Source organism: Malus domestica, chromosome 05 (genome assembly GCF_042453785.1).
Source record: "Malus domestica chromosome 05, GDT2T_hap1".
NCBI lineage: Eukaryota > Viridiplantae > Streptophyta > Magnoliopsida > Rosales > Rosaceae > Malus > Malus domestica.
Genome location: NC_091665.1, coordinates 41,565,319 through 41,580,000, shown reverse-complemented (window position 1 = coordinate 41,580,000; position 14,682 = coordinate 41,565,319). Strand labels below are relative to the sequence as shown.

Below are 14,682 nucleotides of genomic sequence, written 5' to 3'. Positions count from 1 at the left end.
GTATCTCTGGCATCTTCCAATCTTTCTGAGCTATATACAACAGCACGCATATCTCCGCTTTCACTTACTTATTTCCACCGTTGTTTAGAAAATGGGATTTACACTATAACTCTCCACTTTGCGGAGATCGAATTCACGAATGACAAAAGGTATACTAGTCTTGGGAGGCGTATTTTCGATATCTATGTTCAGGTAATTAGCAACACGAATAGGATTGCCATCTTTATGTTATTGTAACTTAAGGTTTTGATAAGGTCATTTTTTTTTTCTCAGGAAAGGTTGGTGTGGAAGGATTTCAATATTGAACACGAGGTTGGCATGGCTCAAAAGAGATTAGTTAAGCAAGTAGATAATGTCAATGTGACAAGTAACGTCTTAGATATCCGGTTCTACTGGGCTGGAAAAGGGACAACGAAGATTCCAGAGAAAGGACACTATGGTCCCCTCATATCTGCTGTCTCTGTGGTTTCCAGTGAGTCAATCTTGTCTACGTTTCCTTCGCTATCATTTTAGTACTATCATTTAAACTGAAGGTTGTCTAAAAGGCTTCCTAATATACTGTAGAATATGAAAGGCATTCCTGCAGTATTAGCACATTTTGAATATTGTTTTCACATTTCATGATTTTGCTTATCTGACCAAATCTTTGTAGTCAGCATTATCTTCTTTCTTTTTGCTTGAAATCTTTTTTTGAGTGAGCGTAACTGGCTTATTCTTTTGTTCAGTCTTTAAACCGTGTACAAATGGTGGAACTGTGCGAACCATTTACATCATTGCCGGTGTTGTTGGGGGATGCCTAACACTATTCGTACTGGCAATCCTTTGGTGGAAAGGATGTTTGGGAGGAAAAAGGGGGAGACAACAAGGTGCATATTACATTAAACATCCCATTCTCAAATTGCTAGCTTGCATCATGCTGAAAAGTATATTGAAAACAAAACTAGCTTTCTTAATACTCAATTTAAAAGCTGCTACTAAAGACTTTGATTCTGCGAAAAGATGTTTGGCATACTTTAATTTCTTCTTGGACAGATCTTGGACAAGATATGCAGACGAGGACTTTTACTTTGAAACAAATAAAAGCTGCCACTAACAACTTTGATTCTGCAAGAAAGATTGGAGAAGGTGGTTTTGGTCCTGTCTACAAGGTAGCCCTGGTTTTCTTTGGAATATATATAGAACTCTCAAAGCAAGTCCTTTTCTTGTAATACAAATCTTCATGGCTAAAAGTAGATTCTAAAAATTATGGTGTGAATGCAGGGTCACTTACCTAACGGTTCATTGATAGCAGTTAAGCAGCTCTCATCCAATTCAAAGCAAGGAAATCGCGAATTTTTAAATGAGATTGGCATGATAACTTGTTTGCAACACCCGAATCTAGTGACACTGCATGGATGCTGTATTGAAAGGGATCAATTATTACTGGTTTACGAATACATGGAAAACAATAGTCTTGCGCATGCCTTATTCGGTAACTTTCATGACGTCAATACTCAATAGAATCTGATCAAGTTAAAACCTGAATATACAAGACGTTTAACATTTGGTTTTTCTTGTTGGACAGTCTATAAATCTAACGTTTCTGTTAAGGGAAGTTTTCAGGTTTGCTTATCGGTTTTTATTTGTACACTTAGAAGTATTTTTGGTTATATGATATATAGGCCCGGAGAACCAAGTTAAACTGGACTGGCCTACACGGCTTAAGATTTGTACCGGTATAGCCAGAGGTTTAGCTTTTCTGCATGAAGAATCAAGACTCAAGATTGTTCACAGGGACATAAAAGCTACCAATGTGCTGCTGGATGGGGATTTGAACCCTAAAATATCGGACTTTGGATTGGCTAAACTTTATGGTGAAGAGAGCACACATGTCAGCACCAAAGTTGCAGGAACCATGTCAGTTGTCATAACATTTTCTTTCGACGCACGTTTACATATATATGTATGTTTTATAGTTTTAATTGGAAAGTGACAAATTATTGGGACAATCTTAATTTGCAGAGGATATATGGCACCAGAATATGCTCTATGGGGTCACTTGACCTACATGGCAGATGTTTACAGTTTCGGAGTTGTTGCGTTGGAGATTGCCAGTGGGAAGAAGAACAGTTATGTACCAAGTAACACTTGTGTCTGTCTCCTAGACTGGGTACTATACAGCTTTCAATCTCTCGAGCTACTGCACAATTTGTGGGTTTTCCGACAATTTTATGTTAATCAGTAAGAAACATTTTGATAAAGCGAAATTTCCGTGGTTGCATGCAGGCCTATCAGTTGCAACAAAGTGGAAACTTGAAGGAGCTGATAGATGTGAGCTTAGGGAGTGAAGTCAATTACAAAGAAGCAGAAGTACTGATTAAAGTCGGTTTGCTGTGCACGAATGTTTCTCCGTCACTTAGGCCTACCATGTCCGAGGTGGTGAGCATGCTTGAAGGACGAACAACAGTCCCGGACACAAAGCAAGAAGCGATAAATTATACTGAAGATTGGAGGCTCAAGGCCGTGAAAGATCGACATCATCAAAGCCAAACACAAAGTTCAAGTGGAAGCCAACACGAGAGTTTGGTAACTTCTTACACATTTTACTCTTCCTCTACATGAGGCCATGAATCGAGTTCAATCAAATTTGAATCAAAATCCTCACGACATCATATATAGTAGCAGTCTAGCTAGCTGTCTGTCCTTCTGTTGTAATTTTATCATAATAATTGTTTGAGAGTTTCTGTAGCAAATACATATGCTCTTCCTTCAAGAACGATATTAAATATTTGGAAGGCTTTGTGTGTCTAGGATAGCTCTCATACATACCGAGGGTATGTGTATTTATAAGAAAACGGTATGCAAAGTATCAGTATTATTCTCATTGCAAAGTATCAGTATTATTCTCATTCTTAATATATCATGCTTTTACTAATACATAAGGAATGAAAAATTGGTTTTCAAGTTGAAATTAGCTAATACGTCATACTCGAGCATTTAGGTATGAGATCATTAATGTGGGTTTACGTCATATACTTGGACAACGAGTATACCTCATTCTCATCCATGACTTCTCTCATCTTATATAAATATAAACATGCTTCGAGTGAGACTTTAAGGTCGAATGAAAGCAAAATACGAGGAGTCTTATATTTACGTAAGGGTACTCTACGAATGACATGGTTGACACTCTTTCTTTTAGGCTTGATCCCATTATGTACCCAGAGACACAATGGGCTCCGCCAATAGCCTAATCAACTATTTATGTGGAGAGTAAAGTCATTAAAGTCCAATGTCATCACCTTTCAAGTTTGAAGTTAAACTAATTTATTAGGTGTGACAGATACATATATAAGACCTCTAATCGTTGGAGTAAAACTCAAATTTTAGGTTCTAAACTTACCCCACTTGCTCTCACCCTTGGGCCAAATATAAGTTAAAACTTAGAAGGGTTAGAGAAGAAAAACTATTTCTAGATTAAAACCTGAATTTTTTAGGCTAAATTTTTTATGTTTTAACTTAAAAGTTGGAGATGCTCTAAGTCATGGTATTTATCATATTTGCAAGTTTTAAGGAATTGTTTCCTTACGTAGTTTGTCAGACTTGAAGAAACAGTGATTTGGAAATTTTGCATCGGATGGTCAAACTTGGATGTAATATTTTAAAAGAAAATTAATGAAAAGGGATTGAAAACTTTAAGTTTTAACGATAAGGACAAAATAAAAGGTAAAGTAAATAATATCAGGATTGACTTTTTAGTGTAAAAATATGGTTTTTCATGAAAATAAACAGTACTGGAAACTTTTTGTTAAAATTTTCATATTTTAACTACATTTGAGATCTTGTTGGCTGGGTGGCTGCCGGCTGCTGGTTGCTAGCCCAATCTGAGATCGTTCTCTATTTTCATATACTGCATGCCCGTTAAACTCAAGGTTCGTTTTAAATTCTTGAAATTATATTAATTTTGTAAAAAAGAGACGGAATATATTGATGTGAAACAAATATGACTTACACCAATTACTAATTAAAGCAGTCAAAGGCAAGCTCGATCCATAATATTTGTCATTGTCCATATTTGAATCAGATTTAACAAAAATTAGGCCTTAAACTAGTGATTCCACGTACTCTAGGTTGATTAGTCTCCGAGGGTTTAAGCCGCCATTCATGCATTCAACTTTGTCTAGATTTTTTAGTCCAAGAATTACAAACGTTGTTTCAACGACACGTGCATATGAAAAATGGGAAAAAAAATTTTTTAATGAAAAACTCTCGGTATTGTTCATTTTAACGAAAACCACATTTTTATATCAAAAAGTCAATTCTAGTAACATTCACTTTAACTTTTATTTTATCCTTATCGTTAAAATTCAAAGATTTCAAATCCTTCCCATTAGTTTTCTTAAAAAAAAAATGATGTTAAAAGATATTAAGAAGTGAGAACTTGGGAAAACAAGAACAATTAAACAAGTCTAAAAAATGCTTTTGATTGCATGTTGACAAATGTGACATGGCCCTACCCATGGCGACAACGCGGTCGTTTCCTACTTGTCCAAATAAGATCAGGGAGGGATGTAATTGTGACATGGCCCTACCCCTAAACTCTTATAATGATTCTTTAAAGAGAACCTTAACGAAAAAATTTCAGTATTATTTATTTTAACGAAAAATTATATTTTTTTTATTAAAAGGTTAATTCTGATATTATTTATTTTATCATTTATTTTATCCTTATCGTTAAAACTCAAAATTTTTAAACAATTTTTATTTTTTTAAACGATACATACCAAATTAATATTTAATAGAGAAATACTAAAAAGAGTCTTTCACAAGTAAAACTTATTATAAGAGAAAATAATTAATTTCTTGTATTAAAAGAGAAGTAATTAAATTTTAATGAATCGCTCACCATCCTCAAATGGGATCCTATTTATCATCGTTAGATGAATTTGAATTTTAAGATTTGTTTCTATTACACAAATTTCAAAATTAAAATTTATCTACCGTTGATAAATAGGGTAATAAATATACACAATAATTTACGGTAGTGAGCAAAAATGCTTTCCCAATAATCCAATCGGTTCGATACTTTTTTTTTTTTTTTTGGTGAATCGGTTCGATACTTTCATTCTTTAAGTTTTCAAAGAAGTTCAAACGTTTTCTTTTGCTTTGCAGGGTCATACGTTGAAACTTGAAAGCAGTCCATTCTATCACACTACACATGCATTGGCTGACCCCACGACTTGTCCAAACTCCAAAGTTACCAGCTTTCCAATCTTAAAGAAGATATCACAGGCTTTACTGTACAGTACTATATTGTCACAAATCTTTCAGAGGCCAGGACTCTCGTCCCACATCTTTCAGAGGGCAGGAGGACAAGGAATATCGTCCCACATCTTCAATCTTCTTCACCATGCTGCCCAAGAGCAGCAGCTTCTCTGCTCTACTGGTTATTGTTTTCAGCTGCAGCTTCAGCTTGCTGAGATTTTCTGAGTCTGTGGTGCCCCAGGATGAAAGTAAGAGATAATTTCTTACTCTATTGCTTTGAACTTCAATTAGGCTGGTGCCAAAATGTGTGGGGAGATGAAAAGTTTGAATCTTTGGAAGTTGCCCTCTGAATTTTTAAAACCTGGGTTTTGTTATCTTGTAATAATAAGAATCAACCATTTTTCTTAAATTTTGTTCTTAGATTTTCTCAGTGACCAAAATGGGTAATTGGAACTTAAATTGTTGTGGGCATAATTTTTTTTTCTTTAATGTGATGTTCAAATGCTAAATATTACTTTTTTTCCCGAAAAGGAGCTAGTTCATCAGTAAATTATTTGTCATCCGCGAATGCAAGAAATTCATTATTTTCTTTAATATTTATATCTGTATGTGATGGTCCCTTATAATTGTGGATAGTTGATGCTCTCCAAGAAATATCTAAAACGATGGGTGCAAATTATTGGAAGTTTAATGGCGATTCTTGCGAGATTGAATCTGTTGGGGTAACAGAAGAGCCACCAAAAGGAGCTGAGAGCAGTATTGGTTGTGAATGCAACAACACTGTCTGTCATGTCACAGAAATGTATAGTTCCCTCATCTTATTACTGAATATTTCTTACATGATTATATATATTTGGTATATTTTGTAATAATTTACTCGGAATCAAGAGAAGGAAAATAAATGAAGAAAGTTTTTATACTTGTTTCTATATTTTCTGGTCAACTATACTGACCTCCGATGGGGTTAGGTGAAATACAAGAATCCTCCTTGCCGTGGTAGAACTTACCTTTGGCCGTCCTTGTCTAATAGGTGCTAGAAGAGGTTCTGTTGCTGGAGGTATAGATGTTCTCAGTTTTCCACCTAATGCTAAACGTGGCAGTGGTAATAATCTTGATGTTCTTGACCTTAATGTCTCGGAGGTTCGTGTAGTTTGCCCATATCGGTATTTCCGTCTAAAGGAAGGGTTCTTGACCTTAATCATTCATTTGCAAGCAACCCCCTTTATGATTATTCTGCTTTCTTAATAACATTGTACTCTGCGTAATACTTGATTTCATAATTTTGAATCTGGCAGAGTACTCAAGGGTTATAGTCTACCCGGCATGCTTCCCCCTCAACTTGTCAAACTTCCTTACCTTAAACAAATGTAAGAGCATTTTGTAAAGTTCAAGAGTAATGTGACTATGTCTAATGACTTTGTTCTATCTGTGACCTTTATTTCTAGTGACTATGAGTATCACTTCATTTTCTTTTTCTTCCTCTTTGTGTAGTGATTTTGCTCTCAATTATCTAAATGGTACTATACCAAAAGAATGGGGTGCAATGCAGTTAACTTCAATGTGAGCTCTTGTCAATTTTTGTGACTGTATTTTGATTTTGTACTTCTTGTTGTAAATTAAATAGAAATTCTATGCAGCTCTCTTCTTGTGAATCGCTTGTCAGGGGAGATTCCGAAGGAGTTGGGAAATATTACTACTCTTACATCCCTGTAAGCTTAGATTTTTCGTTTTTCTCAGTCATTATTTTTTTGATCATGGACTTATTGTAACTAAGATTGTCAGGGTCTCCATCCCGTCTCCCTGGATTACATTCTGCTATTACTTCAAAAGCTGCAGAAGCTTTTCTATTTGCATCCATCGTGAAACCCTTTTTTTCCCTCCAATTTGGATCTACTCGCAGTCAATGAAAGTGATTCTGGCTTGCTCTTTCCAGTCTCAATATTCTTTATTTTTTGACAATCAGGGTTCTTGAAGCAAATCAATTCTCCGGAGTTGTTCCCCATGAGCTTGGAAGTTTAATCAACTTGGGAACTATGTAATGCAATTTTCCTTTTAGACAAATTTGGTTCTTTATATATTTTTTGGTACACTGTTAACACTTTTTGAAGGATGAAAGATAGGTGAAAATTGATGGTTCATTGCTTTGGCATTGGAATTGCAGGATGTTGTCCTCCAATCGTTTGACTGGAAACTTACCGATGACATTTTCTGGGCTAAGAAATTTGACAGACTTGTATGTTTTTTCAGTGTGTTTGTTTTTGAATGTCTAAAAACCTGCTTACATGTCACCTGATACAATTTTATTGTCCAATGCAGTAGAATAAACGACAACAACTTCAGTGGAACAATACCAGATTTTATACAGAATTGGAAACAACTCGAGAGATTGTAAGATCTTTTACTTTTGAAAAAATTCAGACCTGCCGTTTAAATCATTATAGATGAGCCAAATTACTTCAGACTTATTTGTTTCTAATGTTTCATGTATGCGTGAAATATGTATATTTTGGATCATTGAAGAGAAATGCATGCAAGTGGGCTTCAGGGACCCATCCCTTCCAATATATCTCTTTTGATCAACTTAACAGAGTTGTGAGTAAACGCATTGTCAAGTTTTCTTCGCAGCTTTAAGTTGTTATTTTTATTTTTGTTCTATTGAATTACTTGCTTTTATTTCTTGTGGTGCCTACTTAGGAGGATTAGCGATATAAATGGGACAGAGCAGGGTTTTCCAGTATTAAAAAGCACAACTGGCCTAGTAAGATTGTACGTCGAGTATTTGTATCATCCAATACCATGAAGGTGTTAGTTATATTTACCTTTGACTCCAGTTTTTCTAATGCTATTTAGTTACATATATTAGGGTTCTGAGAAACTGTAACATTTCTGGAGAGATTCCTCCATACGTCTGGACAATGCAAAACCTTGAAATGTTGTAAGTAGTGTGTGAAGTTGGGGACTGATTGCACTGTTGTCTTATGACTGGGAATGCAGTTTGTTTATATTTTTGTATTCTGATTGTTATAGGGATGTCAGTTTTAACAAGTTAGTAGGGCAAATTCCAGCCACATTGAACTTAGAGCGTTTGAGATTCCTGTAAGTATAACCTTCTGATACATTAACTATGAACTATATTTTGGGAATGAAACTTTAGATTTTCAGGTTGCTGCGTGCTTAATTGTTTTTTCATTCGTTATATAATCTAATTGAATATTGATGTAACACTCCAAACATCTGATGTTGCTTTCTGTAGATTTGTAACTGGCAACTCTATGAGTGGAAGTGTACCAGACTCAGTCTTCAAGGATGGAAGTAACATGTATGTCCGATACTTATTTTCAACGCGTCATCTTATTTCTTTCTCTCTTTTGATATATTTGCAATTCACCTTTACCTTCGATGCTTCTCTTTGTACCCAAGATCTTTCTCATGAGTGTATTATTGCTAAGTAGGTACTAACACTGGCATTCTGGGAGCTAACCTGTTTTAGCATTATAACGATGTTTGCATATATGGAAGATTTTTCAGTCTCACCTTTTCCTTGAAGTATATTATTTTTCAAAATCTGCAATATGCTTTGCTATAAAATACATGTACAGTACCAGACTACCAGTCTACTGTTTCCATTTTTTCATTTCCTTAGTTGAATCTTCTTCATTCTTTTTGGCTTTGACGGAGAGGGGATGCGCGTCATCTCCAGGAGCAACGTCATTCTAGCTTATGTACCTTTTTCCTAGATAGAGAGTGACCTTTACGATTTATTTATTGCATGCAGTGATCTTTCGTACAATAACTTCACATGGCAAGGCCCCGAGAAACCTGCTTGTCAAGACAACATGTCAGAATACTTCTCTAGTAAATATTCATGTTTTATGCCAGTTTTATAGTGATATAAACTGATTATTGTTTCACATATTTCCCTATTGTTAGCAATCTAAACCTGAACTTGTTCCGGAGCTCTTCAAGAGAAAACAACTTGTAAGATTGTCTCTCTGTCTTGCTTGTTTTTGTTGCATTATAGCAATCACAAAAATGTTCATATATGCATGGTGTACATTCCATGTTAACATATTTTTCCACTCAATTATGGCAGAATGAGAGGTCTTCCATGCTTGAAGAATCTCGACTGTCCACGATGTAAGGATATATTTAAGATTATATACGCAATAAAATAAATTCTTCTGATTGTAAAGTGTGTGTTTCAAAAAAAAAATAAATAAATGCTGGCAGTGAATTTTGAAACCCGCTTTGCCTGAATTTTTTTTACATAGAACATTACATAATTCGAAACTTTAATGTTTTCATCACTGTTGTGTGTTAGTAGATGGTTGTATTGCATCCTTAGTACGTTACTATCCAGCATTCTTTCATGTTCTCTCACTTATACTTTTATTTTAACGTATTATGCCAGTTTCAACTTGTTTGCATGTTAATTGTGGTGGAAATGACATCACTGTCGAAGGAAACAAAGGAAACATTTTGTATGAAGGAGACGGAGGAGTTGAAGGTGGCACTGCAGATGTTTTTTTAAATGATGCTTCTTATTGGGGATTTAGTAGCACTGGAGACTTCATGGATGACAACGATTTCCAGAATACACGCTACTCTGTATCTCTGGCATCTTCCAATATCTCTGGATTATACACAACAGCACGCATATCTCCACTTTCAATCACTTATTTCCATTATTGCTTAGAAAATGGTGACTATACTGTAACCCTTCACTTTGCGGAGATACAGTTTACAAATGACCAAACATATACGAGTCTTGGAAGGCGCATTTTTGATATCTATGTTCAGGTAATTGGTCATATTGTTACAAATATATGTTGAAGTCACAAAGCGGTTTAACTCAAGCACTTTGTCTCAGGATGAAGTATTGCGGAAGGATTTCAATATTGAAGAGGAGGCAAAGGTGGCTCAAAAGCCTGCAATAATACAACACAATGTCGGTGTGACAAATAATATCTTAGAGATCCGATTCTATTTCGCTGGTAAAGGCACAACAAGGATTCCTGACAGAGGAATATATGGTCCCCTTATCTCTGCTATTTCCGTGGAATCTGGTGAGTAATTTTCATGAGTTCTTCATTGCAAAGTATGCCTAAAAAAAAGCTTGTATCACAAAATTTTCTGAGTTTAGAACATGAAAATGAATGGATTTCAATTTTTCAACTTCGTTTACGGTTTTTTTTGTTCAATATTGAAAGTGTTATGTTCATTTCAACCTTTGAAATTAACTTGTACCTGGACATATATCTTATCCTTTCTTCTTATATGTTATTTCAGTTAACTAATTGATGTATTCCTTTGAGCAGATTCCAGAGATTGCTCAAATGGTGGAAAAAAAAGAACTGCTCACATTGTCACTGGAGTCGTAGTAGGAGCATTTCTCCTAGTATTCATCATATTAGGGATCCTTTGGTGGAAAGGGTACTTGCCTTGCAAAAGGGGAAGGAAGAAAGGTGCTTGATCTTTCAAATGTGCCATTCTAAGATTCAATGATTCGTATTGATAATTTTCACAAGAGAAAACTAACAATTAGATGACATGTTTGCTCAAGAAAGGAAATATAGTGATGAATAATACTTTACGTGCTTTTCTGCTGTGCCTCCTTGGACAGATAGAGACGGACTTGATGGGCAGAGAGGGGGTTTTACTTTAAAACAACTAAAAGCAGCCACTAATGACTTCAATTATGATAACAAAATTGGAGAAGGTGGCTTTGGTCCTGTCTACAAGGTACTTTAGGAACCTGTACCAATTGTTTCCCTGGTGTTTAAGATTTTCTCTTTTTTACATTGAGATATGTAATTCTGAACATGGATTGGGTGCAGGGTCAATTGCCTGATGGTAGAGTGATAGCCGTTAAGCAGCTTTCGTCTATGTCAAGGCAAGGAAATCGTGAGTTCTTAAATGAGATGGGCATGATTTCTTGTTTGCAACATCCGAATCTTGTGAAACTTCATGGATGTTGTATCGAAGGAGGTCAGTTATTGTTGGTCTATGAGTACATGGAGAACAATAACCTTGCAAGAGCTTTGTTCGGTGAGTATGATGCCAATTAATGAACTGTATAAGTATGGTTTATCCTTTATTTATTTGTATTTAGATGCGCTAGACTGATTTCTAGATTTCTTCTTCTATACTCCCTGAGTAGAGTTTCGTTCTTTTTGGAAATATCTGTTTACATAATTATGATAGAGATGAAAAGAAAGTTTGAGTGAGCAATATTTTCTTTGATATAATTTTGTAGGCCGAGAAAATCATCTTAGATTGGACTGGGCAACAAGGCTTAAGATATGCATTGGGATAGCAAGAGGACTAGCTTTTCTCCATGAAGAATCTGTGCTTAAAATTGTTCACCGAGACATCAAAGCGACTAATGTGCTGCTTGATGAGGACTTGAACCCTAAAATATCCGACTTTGGATTGGCAAAACTTGATGAAGAGGAGAAGACGCACATAAGCACCCGAGTAGCTGGGACAATGTCAGTTCCCACTTGCCATATCCTTGTGTACATTGACTTCGTGTTATACTTGCAGTGAAATCTAGCTAAATTGGTGAATATTTTTTCAAGTAACAACATATCGGGATCTTGATTTGCAGAGGATATATGGCACCAGAATACGCACTATGGGGTCACCTAACCTACAAAGCGGATGTTTACAGTTTTGGAGTAGTGGCCTTGGAAATCATCAGTGGGAAGAACAACAACAACTATATTCCGAGTGATGATTGGGTTTGCCTTTTAGATTGGGTAATCTTACCACACCCTTTTTCTGTTTGATCCATTTTCGCATCCATTCATCTGGTTGTTATCATTAATACTGATTTGGCACGAAACTACGATGAACATTTGCAGGCTTGTCATTTGCAACAAACAGGTAACTTATTGGAGCTGATCGATGAGAAGTTAGGTTCCGAGGTTGACCAAAAAGAAGCAGAGATCATGGTTAAAGTAGCTCTCCTGTGCACAAATGCCTCTGCATCACTTAGGCCTAGCATGTCCGAGGCGGTGAGGATGCTTGAAGGACAAATCCCCGTCCCTGACGTGGTACCAGAACCGAGGACGTATAAGGAGGATTTGAGATTTAGGGCCATGAGAGACCTCCACCGCCAGCGGGGTGATCATAGCTCGAGTATTAGCCATACGCAAAATTCAATTACTGTCCATGCATTCGAATCTACCTCCACGACTGGCCTCGACTTCTCGGAAATCAACTCGGAATCAAGGCCCTCTTGAGAAATAGTGGAAGTTCTATTTCTCTTGTAGCAAACTTGTTGTATTGGTAGTCTTTGTAAACGCATATGCAGATCTGCTGTGTCCATATTTTCTTGTACATGTATATATGTTCTCTCCAGGGTTTAGGTTGTACTGAAAAAAAATTGGATGAAATAATTATTTGCATGGAATCATTTGAAATGACTGTTTAAATGATTGTTTAATGAATTTAAATGACTGTTTAATGACATAATTTTGTTCTCTCTAGGGTTTAGGTTGTATTGGCAAACATTGGATTGAATTAATGAATTTACAATGACTGTTTAAATGACATAATATTTGCATGGAATCGTTTGAAATTCATTTTTGTTTTTGTTTTTGTTTTTTTTTTTTGAAATTCTACCTTCATTACGGGGAAGGGTGGAGTTTTGAACTTAGTACACATGAATAGAAATTCAACTCTCAATCCACTAAATATTGGATCAGCATGCTGAATAAGTGAAGACGATAGAAGCTCTAAATTAGCTAATTTGTCAACAACTGCATTCCCTTCTCAAAATGTATGAGAGCAATGGAATACTATGTTTTGTAATCGAGAAATACATGTCTGGAGCGACCAATGAGAATAAAAAGAACAAAAAACAAAACAAGATATCACGCTATATAAGAGTCATTTTCAAATCATAAATTCTGTCAATCTCGCACGTGAGCCAATCCCACATCAATTAATGCTAGTATTCGACAAATTAATTTATTCTAACTTCTCAGTTTTCCCAGTATTTATTTGAATGTTTATACAGACTCCCCAATTTACCAAATTGACATTTTGTCACAGTTACAAGTTACAGCATACAAGTCATGATCATGCAAGTTGAAAGAAGGGGATTTGTTTGGATGCACTACTTCACCAGCATCACTTATTGAAACTTAAGGTGAATGAAGGGTTTCATTTTCCTCTGAATTTTCTTACGAGCTAGAGAACTTTTTCCCAAATCTAAATTTCTCGTCCCCAAACTCGTTTTTCTGTGAACCAAACGCCTTCTGATTAGTGGCCATCCATGCATGAATTGGACCAGAGCGACAACACATGTGTAATGAATACTTGATTATAGTCGCAATATTGTTCTATTCCTTCTGATGACTTTTCAAAACACAAGATTATAGTCGAAATATTGTTCTCTTCCTTCTGATGACTTTGCAAAACATGAGGTTTGTCATGCACAGTGTACTTATTTTCTCGATGGTTTGAATTTTCCAAGACAAAGAAGGTTAATCTACTTGCCGACGCATAAAAGTTAAAGGAATTAACTTGATCCTCAATGAAGAAGGAAAGGTCGCTCCTCAATTCACCACCAGACGTATTCATGCAACTTCATATTTATGATCAGAATTATTACGATTATAAATCAATCTGTAAAAATTATTTTTAAAAAAAATCCATGAAATAAGAGATTGTTTAGTCATCAACCTGTATAAAAATGATGAATAGATTCAATAAAAAAAATTACGAACCGTCTATCTATTTGTTATAATTGATTGACCTAATAACCTTAATTTTAGTTGACTTTTTTTTGTATAAATAATCTTTAAAAAATGATTTATAATATAAACAGTTCAAATTATAAACACAAAACTTTATGAAAATAAAAAACTGAAGTAAATATTGATAGGAAAGGAAGCAAAACACCTAAATAACTTTCCCCAGCGAAAAGAAAAAACATCTCAATAATATTGTACATATGATATTGAATAATACGTGCCATGAGAAGTCCTTGATTATTATGTGTAATGAGGGTCCCTTCATTTACTGCGACTGAGATTGAATGCTATTCTAGATAGAGACATGACATGCAGTTAATTTTGTCCCACAATTTTGCTAATTACATGATCCCGTGCAGGACGTCAGCTTGGCTTGTCTGTTTTGTGCGCCAATAAAATACTTAATAAATTATTAAACATGCTTGAGCGTAACTAGTTAATTAGTTAATTGCCATCAATGGTGTATACCAAAATCAAGGTTAAGCTAGATTTGAACGATGTGCCCTGTCGGTTTAGTGATATTTTTTGGTAAGCACGTCTCAACCCCTAGCCCTTGGATTAGTAAACTAGCTTCATTTGTAGATAGAAATAAATTGTCTACCTGGGTTCTTCTTGCCTAGCTGCATCAACTTTCTATTTTTTCTTTTGCTTCTTATTCTGAGATTTACTAAGA

General features: G+C 35.4%; 2 protein-coding genes across 4 annotated transcripts in view; both read left to right on the top strand.

Annotated features, from left to right (window-relative positions):
• The window catches only part of LOC103427907 (probable LRR receptor-like serine/threonine-protein kinase RFK1), a 12,320-nt gene extending 9,457 nt beyond the window's left edge, over positions 1–2,863 (top strand). For both annotated transcript variants that reach the window (XM_029098555.2, XM_029098556.2), the window contains exons 17-24: positions 1–192; positions 274–472; positions 726–866; positions 1,033–1,148; positions 1,261–1,471; positions 1,662–1,896; positions 2,002–2,149; positions 2,266–2,863. The exon at positions 1–192 is cut by the window's left edge and continues 200 nt beyond it. In XM_029098555.2, coding sequence (XP_028954388.2) covers positions 1–192; positions 274–472; positions 726–866; positions 1,033–1,148; positions 1,261–1,471; positions 1,662–1,896; positions 2,002–2,149; positions 2,266–2,601 — 1,578 coding nt within the window. In that variant the 3' untranslated portion in view covers positions 2,602–2,863. The remainder of the gene's footprint in view (positions 193–273; positions 473–725; positions 867–1,032; positions 1,149–1,260; positions 1,472–1,661; positions 1,897–2,001; positions 2,150–2,265) is intronic.
• A 2,332-nt stretch (positions 2,864–5,195) lies between these two features.
• On the top strand, positions 5,196–12,683 carry LOC103434923 (probable LRR receptor-like serine/threonine-protein kinase RFK1). 2 transcript variants are annotated; one of them, XM_029098540.2, is made up of 25 exons: positions 5,282–5,492; positions 5,881–6,046; positions 6,275–6,384; positions 6,540–6,611; positions 6,736–6,804; positions 6,882–6,953; positions 7,208–7,279; positions 7,406–7,477; positions 7,561–7,632; positions 7,765–7,836; positions 7,939–8,010; positions 8,108–8,179; positions 8,272–8,340; positions 8,498–8,563; positions 9,020–9,082; positions 9,175–9,222; positions 9,338–9,381; positions 9,656–10,044; positions 10,115–10,310; positions 10,563–10,709; positions 10,868–10,986; positions 11,082–11,292; positions 11,501–11,735; positions 11,855–12,005; positions 12,111–12,683. In XM_029098540.2, the coding sequence occupies exons 3-25, from the start codon at positions 6,308–6,310 to the stop codon at positions 12,489–12,491; spliced, it is 2,841 nt and encodes a 946-aa protein (XP_028954373.1). In that variant the 5' UTR covers positions 5,282–5,492; positions 5,881–6,046; positions 6,275–6,307; the 3' UTR covers positions 12,492–12,683. The 2 variants fall into 2 exon arrangements, with proteins under 2 accessions (XP_028954372.1, XP_028954373.1); XM_029098539.2 differs by lacking the exon at positions 6,275–6,384 and having other exon boundaries at positions 5,196–5,492.
• The last annotated feature ends 1,999 nt before the right edge of the window (positions 12,684–14,682 follow it).

Coding starts and splice junctions, on each gene's coding strand:
- LOC103434923 (XM_029098539.2), top strand. CDS start 5,390: ATGCTGCCCAAGAGCAGCAGCTTCTCTGCTCTACTGGTTATTGTTTTC. Junction 10,311..10,562: donor TGCTATTTCCGTGGAATCTG/GTGAGTAATTTT, acceptor TCCTTTGAGCAG/ATTCCAGAGATTGCTCAAAT. Junction 11,293..11,500: donor CCTTGCAAGAGCTTTGTTCG/GTGAGTATGATG, acceptor ATAATTTTGTAG/GCCGAGAAAATCATCTTAGA.